Consider the following 16,184-nt stretch of genomic DNA (forward strand, 5'->3'; position numbering starts at 1 on the left):
GGGGGGCTGAGAGCCGGGTTGTCTGGTTCTCTGGCAGGAGGGGCAACTCCTTTCAGATCCTATCTGCCACTCCGGGCTGTGGGCCCCCTGGACTCTGTCCTCTCCAGGAGAAACAGGCTGCCCAAGGGCCTCGGGGATAGAGCCTGGTGGCCTCTGGCTGCCTGCAGAGATCAGCTGGGCCGCACAGCCACTACGCCAAGCCCTTGAGGTCAGGCTGCCGGTCCTGGGAAGGACATCTGCCCTCCATGTCCAGGTGGCATGCCCTCAGCAGAGTGGGCCCAGGTCTGATCAGCAACCCCCCTTCCCTGGCCCTTGGTCCGGCCCTCACGGGGGTCCATACAGGTCAGCCAGCCGGGCAAAACGGGGGCCCCAGTCCCGGAGGCAGCTGTAGTCTTGGTCCTCGTCCCCCAGGCTGGACAGGATGGAGCTCAGCGTTCCTGCCACAGAACCATCCCCCTCGTAGTCATAGATGAGAGCTGTGTCGTAGGGCGGGACGCTGGGGTCACTGTCTGCCACCTCCAAACCCTGCGGGAGAGGCCCCAGGAGCTCAAGACCCCTGCACACTCCAACCCCAGGTGCCCTCCACTGCTCAGGCTGCAACACAGGGCAAGCTAGCCCAAGGCATGGACACTGAGAAGGGAGGGGCCCCTAGAGGGCCAGAGGAGGTCTGAGGGCACAGTCCTGAGCTCGCAAGAGCAGGGGCACCGCTGGGAGCCCCTGCCCAGGATGTGAAGAGACATTTCCCTCTGGGCGGCTCTCCTGGCTTAGGGCTGGGATACCCGAGACTCCCTGACATGCCTTTATGTTTTCCCTCAGCCCCCAGACGGGGTTCCCGTGTTCGCAGCATCTCCTGCAGGAAGTCACTGATGCTGTGTCCACATAAACTACCGGGGTACCTGGATTTGGGGGGCAGCCGCACTCCCAGCCCTGGGGGCACACTAACTTTTCTCTGCCAGTGCCCGGTGGAAAGTGCCCCAGAGCAAGCCCCAACCCACCCCAGTTCAACTGGGCCCACCAGGATCCAGGGGCTGGGCAGCTTCCTCTTCCCGCAGGACGGCTGTGGCTGTGGTCCTCTGCACCTCCCCAGCCTCCCTCGGCTTCAGATCCTCCCGAGCTCCCCGGAAGCTCAGCCAGAGTCCCCAGCGATGGGTCTGCTCTCCACAAGGGCGCATGTACAGGGGGTCCACGGGGGTACGCACATGTGTGTAGTCCCCACCGCACGCGCATCAACGGGTATATGTGTCTGTCCCCATGCCACCGCCCCTCTCTGCGCACCTCCAGGGGCACCTACATCATTGATGAAGTCAGCGATATCGGCAGGGCTGGTGGGCAGCATGCGTGGGGACTGGGGGCGCCCTCGGCTGAACGGGGCATCTCGGCGCAGTGGTGGCCGTCCCAGGGGGGCACACAGGCCTGCCAGCTCTGTTGGGTGGCGAAGCTGGTTGATGTCGTAGGCGTCCTGGGGACGAAACAGGTGGAATTCAGCCCCGATCAATCACAAGGTGGGGTTTCCTTCTCAGGCACCTTGTGTGGGGAGCGCCTGGGGGCGAGGACCTGGACCAGAGTGGGGGGTTGGGGGTGCTGAGTGGGGGGTTGGGGGTGCTGGGTGGGGGCCCACAGCCTAGGCTTTTTAGGGACCTTGCCCACCGCTCAACATTTCCAGCCCACCACACCCCCGACGCCCTCCCCTCACCTGGTCCTCCTCTCCGCCCCCCTGCTCATCGTAGTTGAGGACGTTGTCCCGGAGGTCGTCCTGCAGCCCCTGCAGAAATCCCTTGTCCCTGGACTGCTGCCGGGACCGTGCGATGAGGGCCACTGGCAGGGCGAGCACTGAAGGGGGTCGGAGGCGGGGCAGACAGGAAGAGGTGGGTGCCCGGCCAGCAGCTGAGGCTGGACTGGATGTCGGGGGCAGGGGGGGAACGGGGCGGGGGGACCTGCGGGCAGCAGATGTCAGCACGTGGGCACTCACAGAGGAGCAGGATGACGCTGGCCAGCATGATGACCAGGGCGCCCAGGCTGACGCCCGCGCCCCCCGCACGCCTGGCAGCAGCCCCTGGCAGGCAGGCACCGTCCTGGCCGCAGCGGCACACCGTCACGTTCAGGGGCTGCTCGCGCTGCTGGGGCGGCTGCCCCGAGTCCTGGAGCAGCAGGCTGAGGCGGTGCAGACCCTCCTGGACCTGGTGGCGTAGCCGCAGGCGCACGTGGCTCACTGCGGAGGGCGCCCAAGGTCAGCAGGGGACTCCGGGCCAAACGAGTTCCCACCCCATCCCCAACTTATCCTTCCAGCGCCCCTCCACACCCTTTGCTGTTGGGCGGGGATCCCGAGACCCCGGGCCTCCGTTTCCCCATCTGCCCACTGGGAGTGAACATTCCCGCCCTGCCTGAGGATGCCCCGCGGTGGGAACCAGCAGGACTCCGGTGCTGAGTGCCCCCCAGGTCTCAGGTCTGGACGGTCGGGACTGTGGTTGGGGGAGCTCACCATTAATCTGGCTGAGGCTCCAGTTCTGGCTCAGCTCTGGGACCCGGGGACTCAGCTGGAAGTGGAAGGGGGCCCCGTGGGGGGGCAGGTCCTCATCCGTGGCCCCCAGCAGAAGGCCAGAGCCCTGATCCGGCTTGCTGCACACGCTACCAGATAGTGGAGACAGCTCAGGGGCGTGGTCATTGACCTCCAGGATCTCAATGGACAGGGTCCCAGTGGCCGTGCGGGGTGGAGAGGCTGCAGGCAGGAGAGGCAAGGTGAGCTACTTGCTCTGCTAGAGCAGACCGCCCCCCCGCCCAGAAGTCTGCTCCATGGAGTGCACAGCTCAGAGACCCTGGGCAGTGACAGGGAAGCCCCACCCGGGGCAGGGAGCCCGGGAGCCCAGGCATATGCTCGGCCCTCACCGTCATCGCAAGCCAGGATAATGGCCCTGTACCAGCCGTCCTTGAGGAAAGGTGATGCTGGGCTGAGCACTCGCTGGGTCTGGACCCAACCCGTGGCTCTGTCCACTTGCAGCCAGTCCTCTGGGTCGTAGTCCTTGGAATAGCTATTGGCCGAGGACAGGACAGAGTGGCCCTGAGCTTACACAGGACCCCTAGGGGTGTGGTCACACTTCAACACACACGCACACATATAACGCACCCCCACATGCACATATATCCCACACGTATACACACACACCTATGTACATTTCCTACACGCATACACACCATGGGCACATGTGCACCTCTGAAGCCATCCTCCAACTCCCCTGAGCTGGTGTTTTCTGTCCCAATTGACAGACGAGGAAACTGAGGCCTGGGGCCAGGGCCCCATGGCCACGGAGTGCCACAGCCAGGTTCAACACACGTGTGCCACGGAGACAGACACAATACACAGCAACACTGGGGGTGACATGCAAACTCTGGACAGCTGGCCCCCTGGGAGCACCCACTCACCAGAATGGACAGGGCCGGGCACTTGGGCTGGCCGGAACAGACTGGGGCGGTGTGTGTGCCAGCCAGGGCCCAGCCCTGCCTTACGGGACAAGTTCACACCAACACGCACACGTGCACAGGGCGTGAGACCCCACGGACCCTCAGGGAGGCACACAGACGAGCCCTCCACCGTCTGACGGGGGCGCTCATGGGAGCCCTCAGCCGTGCCCCTGACCCCGGCTGGGAAATGGACAAGTGGGGCCCTCAGCTCCCTCCGTCTCACCCCTGGGGCCCCCACCTGAGCCTCTGCAGCTGGTGCGTGTCGGGGTCTTGGGCAGAGAAGGAGGCCACGGGGGTCCCTGGGAGCGCCCCCTCGGGCAGGCTGGTCCGCAGTGGGTTCTCCTGGAACACGGGGGCCTCGTTGACATCCCGCACCTGCACGTGGACGCTGGCCTGGCCCCGCCCGGCCCTGGGGGCAGCCGCCTGCAGGGGGGCCTCGTTCTGCACTTCCACGGTGAGGTCATACTGCCTACAACGCTCGTAGTCCAGGGGCTGGGGAGGGGGGAGCAGAGCTGGAAGTCGTTCGCCACTCTGAGCCCTCCAGAGGCAGCTCCCGAGGTCCCCCCCAGGGGTCCTGCTGCCCCTCCGACTCTCCTCACAGCCCCTTTCCCTTCTCTTTTTAGCCCTGGGAAATAAAAATGATTCAGGACCACGAGGCGCAAAGAATGACGAGAACACGATAAATGCTCGTCGCTGCAAATGACTTTGTTGGGTGTTGTGTCCCCGGCCCCACGTGTTAATGCCCCGGTACTTTGTTGGGTGTTGTGTCCCCGGCCCCACGTGTTAGTGCCCCGGTACTTTGTTGGGTGTTGTGTCCCCGGCCCCACGTGTTAGTGCCCCGGTACTTTGTTGGGTGTTGTGTCCTCGGCCCTACGTGTTAATGCCCCGGTGGCGCTCCCCGGTGAGGCGGGCGACGCTCGGCAGGGGTTGGTGGAGAAGGTGTTTGCTAGCTGGGTTAAATTAACCTCTACCATCAGCTGACTTTAGCTCAAGATTATCCTGGATGACCTGAGGGGACCGTGGCTCAAAGTCATCGAGAGCAACACAGAGATGTTCCTGAGGAGAAAGGAGTGTCCAGCCTGCTGGCCGCCCTGCAAACCCGCTTCTTGCAATAAAGCCCTTCAGGCATCAGCCTCTGAGGAGACCTGCATCTCCGCGTGCACGCGTCCGGGTCGCTGCCTTGGCTTCTGTCTCTGGTCTCCCATCTGGAGGACACGGGTGCGGCCTGCACTCAGACACATCACCGCACAGCTCCATAAACATGGGCGGGGGCACGCCCCTCCTTCTGGTCCTGGTGCCCTGGGTCAGCGTGGCCTGAGCCTAGAGCCCCAGCGTTCCCTGCTCCCCCAGCATTCTGCTCTCTCTGGAGGATGCCCCAGACAGGGCTCCCCCATGCTGGGGCCCAGCAGCCAGACCCCAGCGAGGAGAGCCATGTACCCACTCACCTTCACCACGGACAGCACGCCCTCATTGGTCTTGGGGTCTGTGCGGATAGCGAACTGTCCATTGGGGTCGCCCTCCAGGATGGTGAACCTGGCCACCCAGTTGGGGGAGCCTGGCAGGTCCCTGTCCTCCACCTCGAGCCGCCCCACATCCACTCCGCTGACAGCCTCCGTGACCTCCATGAAGAACTGTGGGAGCCCAGCCCTCCTTACTGCCGGGGCTGTGCGGGGGCAGGGAGATAGTGGCGTGCAGGGATGCCCTCCCTCGCTCCCTCCCAGCCAACTCGGTGGCCCACGCAGCCCCCCATGCGTCCCCATGAGCCCCACCCTGGGGGTCAGCTGTGCACCAGGCACCCTGTGGGCTGCCTTCTCCTGGAGCGCAGGGCTGGCTGCTCCCTCCCACACAGCAAGGGTGTAGGGAAGCTTCCTTCCCGCCGCCCGAGGGCTGCTTGTCCCCGGGGCCTCTCTCCCAGCTCCTCCGACGGGGTTTACACGCTCACAAGCAACTGCTGTAGCTCGGGTTTCTGCCTTACCCATGCTTCTCCAAATCACCTAACCTCCCATCCCGCCACAAAGTCCCGTGTCCCTGCCAGGAGCCTGCGGAGGGAAGGGCAGTCCCCAGCAGGGGCGGGGACGATGGCAGCACCTCGTCCCCCGTGAACCCGGGTGCATTGTCATTGATGTCCTCGAGGGTGATGATGGCCGAGGCCGTGGCGGTGAGGCCATCTCCAGACATGTCCGCCACCTGCAGGGTCAGATTGTACACGGCGACCACCTGGGGGCACGGGAACATGCGGTCAGGGGGCCTGGGGGGGGGCACTGAGGGCCTGGGGGTCGGGCAAGGGGCCCTCACAGGAGAGCCCTGGGCATCCGGAGCCCCAAGTGGCCGCAAGTGTCCTGCCCTGCTCCCAAGCTCCGGGGCAGAACGGCACGTGCCGCCTGGCTCTCTGGGTCTGACAACAGCACTGCCAACCCCACACCCTGCCCCGGCTCACGAGGGGGCAAGAGTCATGCAGCACCCAGCAAGCTGGGACCCAGCCCCGGGGAGCCAGGTCCAGAGGCAGAGAGAGAGGCAAACCAATGAGGACCACCTAATGCTGCAAGGGACCAGACAGGTGTGCAGGTGGCCACGAGGAAACCCAGGAGGGCTTCCCAGAGGGGGCACAGCTGCACAGAAGCCCGGCAGCGAGGGCCAGCAGGGTCCCCACAGGGGAAGACTGTTCAAGAGTGGCTTCTCCTCCAGAGCATGACTGGTCACTGTGCAGCCACTCGCCCGGCCCTACCCGACGCCAGGAAGGCGGAAGACTTTGTAGGCAGCAGGGCAGGGGAGGCTTTTGGCAGAAAACACACGGAGGACTTGTCGGGGCCAGGCACCACACAGACGGCCTTCAGAGCCTCCCCGGACCTAACCCACAATCAGCCGCAAGGCAGAGGTAACCCAGCTGAGTTTGTGCCCAAAGCCACTGTGAGTGTCTGCAGCAAAGAGAGCTCCCTTCTCCTGTGGCAGAGGGAGCACCTGGGGTGAGCAAGGCTGGGGCGGGGGACCCAACGTGGAGTGAGCTGCCCCTGTCAGGCTCAGAAGGCCAGGAGGGTGGCCAAAGCGAGGTCAGCCGGGACCCTGGCCGCCCCGGCCCCCAGCGTCTGTGGCACACGGGTGGTCTCACCTCACGGTCCAGACCCACTTGCACGGTGCGTATGTCCCCTGTGTGCTCATCGATGCTGAAGAGCTGGGGACCGCCCTGCTCCAGGATGGAGTACCGCAGGGCTGCGTTGTCGGTTTCTGGGTCGTCAGCATCTGTGGCCTCGGCCCTGGTCACGTAGGTGCCTGGTAAGGACAGGGACGGGCAGGGACGATGCACACGGGGGCCAACCCCTACCCCCAGGATGTGTCTCAACACTCGCATGTGGGCCCCCCATGCCAGGTTCAGGCCCCCCATTTGGCCTGCACACACTTGAACATTCAAGCCTTTTGTGCTGTCTGGAGAAGGAAGCAGGGGTGTCTGACATACATGTTTGATCAAGAGCTGGCACCTGTGTCCCCCAGACATGGAGATGGCCCAGTAGGGGCCGAGAGCCCTGGGTCAGATGGGGAGAGCCAGCTGGAAACCCTGGGGCCAGCGCCAGGGAGACAGAGGGCCAGTGGGAACTCACGACGAACAAAGGTAGCGAGACGTGTACATACAGGTGTGAGTGGCACACACGCACAGCCAGAACATACACGTGCGCTCACAACACAGGTGCACACCTCTGTCTGTGAAGAAGCCTGTCTGCCAGCTCTGCCTGCTGGAAGGGCCTAACCGGAGCCGGTCTGATGAGCCTCCTACTGGCCAAACGTGGGACAATTTGGGCAGCAAGAGTAACGGTTATAATGAATCATAACCCACTGAATTACTCAGACTCCGAGAGTCCGGAGAAATATATGTATAAAGAAACAACACGTAACATACACAGGCACACGCATACACAGGAGAAGTGCTCCCACAGAGCAGAGAGCCCACTGACAAAGGGAGAAGAGACTCCGGAGGAGGGAACCACCATCCTCCAGCCATGAGAACAAGAACCACCAGCAGATGCCAACCCTGCTGGGGGGAAGTTCAAGGGGTAACAGGGTCCCTGCACAGTCTCAGAGTATCTTCCAAAAGATACCTAGTAATCACAAAGGGAAAAAGATAAAAGTCACGGTGGAGAAGCCTGACGGAACCCCCTTAATGAGGCGAATCGGAGTCAACGTCTCCAGGAACAGGACACGTGTGCCTCCTGATAGGACGCACCAGGGAGAACACGGCATCGCCAAAGTGCAGATCCTGAGTCCAGCCGCACTAACCCACAGTCAGACAAAACCGCAGTCTTCGAAATGACTGCATGAGTGCTTTAGGGAGTCAGTGTTGAGACCTGCACACTGAGAACTACAAACCACTGCAGGAAGAAATATAGACGGTACAAGTAAAAGGAAACGCATCCCACGTTCACAGATTGGGAGACTTTAAATATATACATATATATAAATTTTTATACGATACGTATGAAATATATACTATACATTGTATTTTTATATATTTATACATTCTTTTTTTTCTTTTTTTTTTAGAGAGGGAGGGGGTAGGGGCAGAGGGAGAGCCTCAAAAAGGCTCCACACCCAGCTGAGAGCCCGATGTGGGGCTCAATCTCACGACCCCGAGATCATGACCTGAGCTGAGATCAAGAGTTGGACACTTAACCGACTGAGGCACCCAGGTGCCCCGGGAGACTTAATGGTGCTAAAAGTCAGTACTGTTCAAAGGGATCTACAAATTCAATGACCTCTATCAAGACCCCAAGGACAATTTTCTTGCATAAGTAGAAAAACCATTCTAAAATTACACAGAATCTCAAGGAAACCCAAATAGCCAAAACAATCTTGAGAAAGAACAAAATTGGAAGACTCATACTTTCTGACTTCAAAACTACTCCCAAGGTACAGTGATCAGAACAGTGTGGTTTGGCCACGAGGACAGACACACAGACCAGCGGGCTGGGGTAAAGGGACACCCTGCACACATGTGGTCAAATAACTTTTGGCCAGGGTGCCAAGACCATTCAGGGGAGAAGAGCAGTGTTTTCAACAAATGGTGCTGCGAAACCTGGATGCCTCCATGCAGAAGAACCAAGCTGGACCCTGACCTCACACCCTGCACACAAACTAACCCAAAGTAGATCAAAGACCTAAATGTGAGACCTGAAATGATAAAACTCTTGGAAGAAAACACAGGGCAAACACTTCATGACACTGGATTCAGTAATAATTTCCAGATACGGCATCAAAAACTAGACAGACTGGACTTGTGAACATTTTCAAATGCTGTGCATCAAAGATACTCCCATCCAGGTAAAAAAAAGTAACCCACGGAATGGCAGAAAGTATTTGGAAATCATACAGATATATCTGTATATATTAAGGAGTATGCAAGGTGTACAGAGAACCCATAAAACTCAACAACAAAAACACGACACAACTCAAAACTGGGCAAAGGACCTGGAGAGACATTCCTCCAGATAAAATGTACAAATGGCCAATAAGCACATGAGAAGATGTTGCAAGTCACTCATCGTTGGGGAAACGCAAACCAGCACAACAGCAACACCCCACCTCACACCTGCTAGGATGGCTACTACTAAGAAAACCCAGAAAAGAGACATCGGCAAGGAGGCGAGAGACTGGGAGCCTGTGTGCTGCTGGCGGAGGTGAGGCCGTGCTGCTTCCAGGGGAAACGGCACGGCCGTGGCTCACGGTGACCACCTAACCCAGAGATTCCTCTTCCGAAGCAGGAGTCTGAACACCTGTTTGTCACTCATGTTCGTAACAACATTATTCGCAAGAGCTACAACGTGAAGGCCGCCCCGGTGCCCACGTACACGCGAGTGGATACGGGAAATGTGGTCCATCCACGTAATGGAATACTCAGCTTTAAGGAGGTGGGAGATCCTGACGCGTGCTACAGGGTGGACCTGGAGGACACTCACGGTCAGAGAAAGCAGCCGGCCACAGAGGGACGAAGCCTGGATGGTTCCACTGATAGGAGGTCCTTAGAGCAGGCAGGGTTAAAGAGGCGGAAAGTAGATGGTGGGAGCCAGGGGCTGGGGAAGGGGAGGCAGAGCTGGTGTTTCATGGGGACAGAGCTTCTCTCCGGGAAGAAGGAGAGCTATGGGGATGGGTGGTGGGGACGCCAAACAACATTATGAATGAATCTAATACCCCTGAACTGTCCCCTTAAAAACGGTTAGGGTGATCACATTTGTACGTATTTGAGATAAAATTTTGTTGAAAAAGAAGTCAGTGTCCTAAAAACCTAACGGCTAAGGAACTCTGGAGACAGAGGAGAACGGTGGACAGGGAGAGCAGCCCCCAGCTAGTGATGGGAACGAGGGGGTGGTGCACAAAATTGTACTTATTTTGAGTTCGTCAGACGGGCCAGGGCACGAAGCTGATCAGCTGGCATCCAGGATGTGCCCAGCCCCTCTGAGGAAAGCGTGGAGGTGCAGAGGCTTCCCCGGTGGGGCAACAGGGCCGGCGGGCAGACGGGAACTGGACCAGGACGTCCAAGGCTGAGTGCGGACAACCTTGACAGCTCACAGTCCTGGGAGCCCCCACACAAGGGGGTGTGTGCCCACGGTCAGCTCTTCTCCACTGGCCCCGGAGTGCTCACCAGACAGACAGGGGCAGGAGGAAGCCTGGGAGGGCTCAGGCAAGGTCTGCCTAAGTTTGGGCAAGGTGAACTAGACACCCATTGATGCTCTGGGCAACGGTGGGGGCTGAGGGCGGAGGGGAGGACGCTGCCCTGAGCTGGAGGGGGAGAACCCCGATAAAGCTCACTCCAAAGGGTCCGGTGCACAGGGACCTCCTACCACTGAGAAGCCCTGCTCCAACAGAGCCTTGCCCAGGTACCATGCAACAGCGGTCACCCTGGGAGGGGGCAGAAGCATGGGAAGACCCCTCTGCATGGAGCACGCAGGGCTTGCCGAAGCTGACAGAGGAAACACCAAGAGAAGCCCCAGGAGGCCGAGCGAAGGCGGCAGCTGAGGCCACGGCCAGCCCGATGCAGAGGAGGCCGTCTCCACCGGCCTGCCCCCGCCTCCCCAAGTGGAGCCGCCCTGCATCCCCAGACGTTTACTACCCCCCCCCACCCCGTGCATTCACACACAGAAGATCCTCTTGAGAGGACAAGACTGTCCTCAGTGATCAGAGGACCCAGAGAAGCAGGGCTACGGCGGGGCAGGTGTTGGGGCCGCTCCCCGACAGAGCCCTGAAAGAACGGGGCCGGGGGTGGGAGCCTCTCTTGCACAAGGTGGACAGTACTCACAAGCAGATGGGGGACTGAGAAGAGAGCTGGGACCCGGGAGGAGGTTCTCGGCTATAAGCCATCCCAGGGCTGAAACTGTTAGCACGTGTCGATATTAACTTCCTGATTCTGAGTGTTACCCTGTGTCCAAGTTATTGGGGCAAATTCTTTGAGGGTATCCGGTCTGCAATCAGCAGTCCAGAGAGGAAGGAAGGAAAAAAAGAAAAAAAACCCTTTAAAGCAAACACGATAAATGTCACATCTCTGTTGTAATTCTTTGCAACTTTTTTACAAGTCTCAAATTATGTCAAAATAAAAAGAATCAGAGGCGCCTGGGTGGCTCAGTCAGTTAGGTGTCTCTGACTCTCGGTTTCGGCTCGGGTCGTGATCTCGGGGTCCTGGGACCCAGCCTGCATGGGCTCACTACTTAGGACTGTCCCTCCCCGTCCCCGCCCTTCCCCCTTGCGCTGGCACACGCACTCTCTCTAAAATAAATGAATCTTTTTGAAGAATAGAAGTAAAAAAAAAATTATTTTAAGTCTTGAAACACAAAAACTGAGATGAAATAAAAGCAGCACGAGGTGCAAGCAGGAGCCCACCTCCCGCGAGTCTGCGCCCCCCGCCCGAGGTGCACGGCTTGCCCCAGCTTTGACCCAAAGCCCCGGGAGCAGAGTGGGAAGGAAGAAGGGAGGAGCTGCTGTGTGGAATGAGGTCCGGCCTGCCGGGGACACGTCAGGCAAGCAAGGCCATCCCGCAAAGACTCATGAAGGACAGAAGTTGTGCTTTGCGACCAGGATGCAGGACTGAGAAGTGAGGAGTGGGGTGACTGCTACGGGGGTGGGTTTCCTTCTGGGGGGGCAGAAGTGCTCGGAGACTGGACAAAGGAGCAGGCACGGCGCCTGTCCCTGATCCACGGAGTTGTTCCTCGTGTGTCGCGCGGATCTTACCTCCGCGCAGACCAGCCACGACCGCGGCCGCCTGGGCTTTGCCGTCCGCAAACCCTCTCACCGTGTTTGGGGAGACGCCGGGGTTTGAAACTTAGACGGAAATGGGAAGTGACTTGAGTTGACTTGTGGAAAGTCCCTGCTCCTGGAGTCTGTTTGTTTTCAGACTATTTGAACGATCACGGAAAGTGTTGCTGAACAGAACCCTGGGCCTTCTGACCGACTCGCAGCCCCTCCGCAGAAGCCCCCGGAGCTCCGTCTCACCTGGGACAGCGCCCTCCAGCACCCGGCCTGTGAACGCCTCCTGCCGGAAGACGGGCCGGTTGTCATTCTGATCCACCACCACGATCTCCAGGTCCGTGGGCTCCTCGAGGGTGGCTCCGCCCAGGTCCAGAGCAAAGGCCCTTAGCTGACCAAGCAGAGAGCAGGGCTAGCACTGTGCTCCCCAGATTCGGGTGCGAAGGGACAGCAAGTGCAGACTCGGTGCCAACAGGGGACATACGGCGGGGGGGGCGTGTGTGCCAGGCAGATGCAAACTCCCCCAAGACCAGCCGGCTTGCTCAGCGGGCGGGGTGCTCCCCTCTTGCCTTGGCTGCTGGGAAGCTCACAGCTGTGCTTTGTGAGAGACTGAAGGCACGCTTCCACTAGTACTCCTGCTCCCTCCCTTCTGCTAATTGGTTCAGGCTCCTCTTGAAGCTTAATAAATACATGAATCCTTAAAATTAAACCATTCCCCACACTTTCGAAGACTGGGCGTGGTATCATTTCCAGGTAAATCACAGTCTCTGATAACTGTGTAAGGGAACCAAGAGCTTGTTCTTAAGTCCAAGCACAAGAAATGCCAAGTCAGAAGCCTCCTCCTCCAGCACAAATGCCAGCGTTTTGGGGAGGCCATGCTGGGGAGGCCAGATTACCCTGTGGGGACCCAGTCCACCCTCCCCTCCACAGCCTCTGGCCTGCTTGGCTCTTAATCTCCCTCCCCACCAGCCTGCTTCAAACCTCACCTCCAAGGCACTTCCTGTGCCACCTTTCCCTGAGAATCGAGGGACAGCTGCCCCTGGGAACTGCCGTACTGTGGGATTCTTCACAACACCCCATTCCCACCAAACATAGCAGGCTGGGGGAAGAGCTGGTGTAGGGGGTGAAGGCTACACCAGGGTCCGGGGGTGCTTTTCTGGGAGACTGATAGCCTTCCTGGGCAGGACCAAGCCCCACCTCCACAGGGCCTGAGTTTGTGCAAGGTCATCTGTTAAATGGGAATATAACCCTGAACACCTTCTGTGGGTGGCAGGTCCTAGTCCCAAATCCCTGTGCCTAGCTCCCAATGAAGGACACGTGGCCTAACGCCCCAACCCTGGGGGCAGGAGCCTGGTGGAAGGAGGCCCCCAGCTTCCTGCCAGCCCTCCCTACAGCGGGCCCCACCCTGAAGCGGTCTGTCTTCTCCCGATCCAGCATGGCATTCAGGAACACCTTCCCCGTGAACTTGTCGATGGAGAACACGCCCTGGGGCTCCTCGTCCACACCGGGACCCTGGATGCTGTAGATGACGCTGCCCAGTGGCTGCTTGTCCGACTTGATCTGCGAGGGCAGAGAATGGGCTGGGGGGAGCTGGCCCCAAAGGCGGGGTCCCTCTCCCTTCCCAGCCTTGACCCCTCCCCAAGCTGGGATGGGGGCAGTTCCACCTACAGCCCCAAGGGTGTACCTGTCCTCCACCGCACACCTTCAGGGACCCACCCCCTGCTCCACCCGGCCCCCCCTCGGCCCCCTCACCTGCACCAGGGGGTACGGGAGGCGCTTGTGGTTCTCGGATACACTGATGGGGGGGATGACCCAGGCTCTTCGCACACGACCTGGCGCGGGTGCCCTGTGCCACGGGTGCAGGATACGGGGCCTCGTCCGCCCAGGGACCCCCCAGGACAGGCCCAGGCTCTACGACGAAGACAGAGACAGTGGTCAATGATACGGCATGCCAGCCGGGCCTCAGAGAAGCCACCTTGGCCCCCATCAGAGTCCTGAGCTCACGGCCCCAGGAGACCCCAGCAGCCACACCTCAAGCCTGGAGCCCCCAACGCCCTTCATCTGTCTCCTGTCCTCACCTGGGGGTTCCCGGGACCAGGAGTTGCCCCAGGCCTGGTGAATGTTTGCCGACTGTCTGGGAGGAACGGGCACCCTGACTGGCCCGAGGGAGGCTACCAGGGCTTGGGGAGCATGGGGTGCTCAGGGGCACAGGGAGAGGGAGAGGGGCTCCCGGGGATAGTTTGTGCGAGAAGAGTATGGCTAATGGGGTGGGGGCAGGCAAGAGAGGTGGGTGCTGGGGGCATCCCTCCCCTTCCCCAAGGCTGGATCTGTCAGAGGTGGGGCCGTGGGAGGAGACAAGCAGCCACACCAGGCCTCCTCGTGGCTTGGACTCTCACGGGCTGGTCAAGGCTGACCAGGCCAACGCTCCAGTCTGAAGAGAGGGTGTGGGGCCCCTGCTCCGAATGCTTCCAGGAGGCGGGTGTCTGTGCAGGGGCAGCCCCCACGTGGCCTCTCCCAGCTGCTCCGTGGCAATGAAGATTCAGGCCTCCATTTCCAGGACGTCGGTACGAATTGGAAACTGCTCTGAACTCCCCGTGCAGACTGACCCAGCTGCCGGCGGGTGCACAGGGTCCATGGGGCAAAGACGGGACAGCAAAGCCAGGGGCCGTCTCCATGCTGTTGTCCCAGAACCATGGAACAAGGTCACACTAACAGTCTGGCTCCTGGAAGCTGGAGGTCGCTCCTCCCTCCCTCGCCACACGCCCAGGGAACTGAGGCACCGGGGACCTGTGGGACTGCCGAGGGAGGGTGGGGGGCATGTGGCACCCCAGGGGTGGGTGGGGGCATGCAGACACAACCCCAGGCCCTTCCCTGGGCCAGGCTTTGCGCTCAGAACTGGGGCCATGAAGGAACATGGCAGGAAGGGGGCACCTGTGATGCCGAAAGTCTCTTGAGACCCAATGTCAGCTCCCTCGGTGAGCACAGACAGTCCCACCCTCACAGGTCAGATGGAAAATGGAGGACCAGAAAAGGCACCTGTCGCATGAGCTAACGGCAGATCTGGCAGCAGCCCCCAGAACACATCCCGAATTTCCTGGGATGGCCTTGGTTTAGCTATGTGGTCTCTGCCGCAGGGAACAGCGTGGGCTCCGGCACTATGGCTGGCTGGGCACAGAGGGCCCAAGGGCACAGAGTCTGGCTGGACTTGGATAAGAACTGTCAGGACCCAGGGTGGGGTCTGGGCGGGGGGGTCACCTGCTGGGACCCAGCTGGGTTTGGCTGCAGGAGAATGTCAGCAATGCACCCTCGAAGGCTGGTCACGCCCACCCCCACAATACCACATTTGCAGCTGCCTCCCTCCCCAAGCCCAAGGCAGGACCGGCCAGCTGGGGGCACGCAGAGGGGACACCGCCTCCCAGACACCAGCCCTTGTGCTCCGAGGATGGCCCTAGAGGCTCTCTGGCCCCACACAGTGTCTGCAGGCCCCTGGGTCCTTCTGCTGGGGGGCTCCCTCCTAGCTCAGGTGGACAGGGGTAGCTCCCAGGGCACCTCTGAGGGCGGGCATGCTCCCCAGCTGCCCTTTGCCTCCTCAACCCCTTGAGCTCACCCCCCAGCCGCTGCCTTAGGCCACGCAGTCCACAGAGGAGAGAGCATGGGATGGGGTGGCCTTGTGGCCTGGGGAGGATGCATCGGCAGGACGAGGGAGTGGGGTGCTTTGGTGTGGGACGGGACAGGGGCAGGAAGGAGATGCCAGCTGCCTCCACTCTTGTCCCCGGCCTCCTCCGCACCCAGCCAGGCTTTGTCTCTGTGCCCAGGACTGGCACCTAATGCATTTGGACACACTTTGTAGACAAAACAGCAGTAACATTCAAGCGACTGCTGATCTCTCCTCGTGGCCCCAGGCCACCTCCTCGGTTCTGGAATTCCCCTGCCTCCTCATCTGAAATCCCAGGGGCATCTTCCCCCGCAGGGGCCTGGAATCCAGGGAGCTGTGAACACGGTTTACAGAAAGGACCGAGCTCCTGGCCAGGCCCCCAAGCTACCCGCAGCCTGACAGATGGCAGCGCTGGTCCCACGCCCGCCTGGGGCGGTGGGGGCCTCTCGCCAAAACCACAGAGCACAAACCACTTCCAGGTCAGCACTCTGTTCCCACCAAGCTGAGGCCTGCTGGCCTCTGTCATCACGGTAGCAGGGACAGCATCTGCTTCCCGAGCACCCCGAGGCCAGCATGGACCTTGGCATCCTCCCTGGTCCTCCTTCTCTCTCTGGCCCTCTCTCAGCCCTCACAGCCCCTGGGAATGGGTGGTGACCGTCTCGTGTCACAGTTCCCCAGAGCAGGGCTCAGAGAGGCTGAGCCATTTGTTCACGACCACACAGCCAGAGAGCAACAGAGCTGGGGGCCACAGGGAACCGGCGTCTGAGCCTCCACTCTTAGAGAACCGTGCTCTGGAAGAGGCCCAGCCCCAGTGTGGAGGAGATGGGAGGTGGAGAGCACTGGGGGGGGGGGG

The 16,184-nt window shown here is 60.5% G+C and overlaps 1 protein-coding gene across 1 annotated transcript in view; it reads right to left on the reverse strand.

The window, feature by feature from the left end:
* Positions 1 to 101: 101 nt before the first annotated feature.
* The window catches only part of CDH15 (cadherin 15), a 20,011-nt gene continuing 3,928 nt past the window's right edge, over positions 102 to 16,184 (reverse strand). The window contains exons 2-14 of the mRNA XM_040633005.1: positions 13,429 to 13,587; positions 13,081 to 13,236; positions 11,923 to 12,067; positions 6,563 to 6,723; positions 5,545 to 5,673; positions 4,902 to 5,087; positions 3,695 to 3,948; positions 2,884 to 3,026; positions 2,480 to 2,716; positions 1,970 to 2,209; positions 1,694 to 1,830; positions 1,292 to 1,459; positions 102 to 525 (exon numbers count right to left, since the gene is read on the reverse strand). Coding sequence (XP_040488939.1) covers positions 325 to 525; positions 1,292 to 1,459; positions 1,694 to 1,830; positions 1,970 to 2,209; positions 2,480 to 2,716; positions 2,884 to 3,026; positions 3,695 to 3,948; positions 4,902 to 5,087; positions 5,545 to 5,673; positions 6,563 to 6,723; positions 11,923 to 12,067; positions 13,081 to 13,236; positions 13,429 to 13,587 — 2,316 coding nt within the window. The 3' untranslated portion in view covers positions 102 to 324. The remainder of the gene's footprint in view (positions 526 to 1,291; positions 1,460 to 1,693; positions 1,831 to 1,969; positions 2,210 to 2,479; positions 2,717 to 2,883; positions 3,027 to 3,694; positions 3,949 to 4,901; positions 5,088 to 5,544; positions 5,674 to 6,562; positions 6,724 to 11,922; positions 12,068 to 13,080; positions 13,237 to 13,428; positions 13,588 to 16,184) is intronic.

This window comes from Ursus maritimus, unplaced genomic scaffold, assembly GCF_017311325.1.
Source record: "Ursus maritimus isolate PB19 unplaced genomic scaffold, ASM1731132v1 scaffold_19, whole genome shotgun sequence".
Taxonomy (NCBI): Eukaryota; Metazoa; Chordata; class Mammalia; order Carnivora; family Ursidae; genus Ursus; species Ursus maritimus.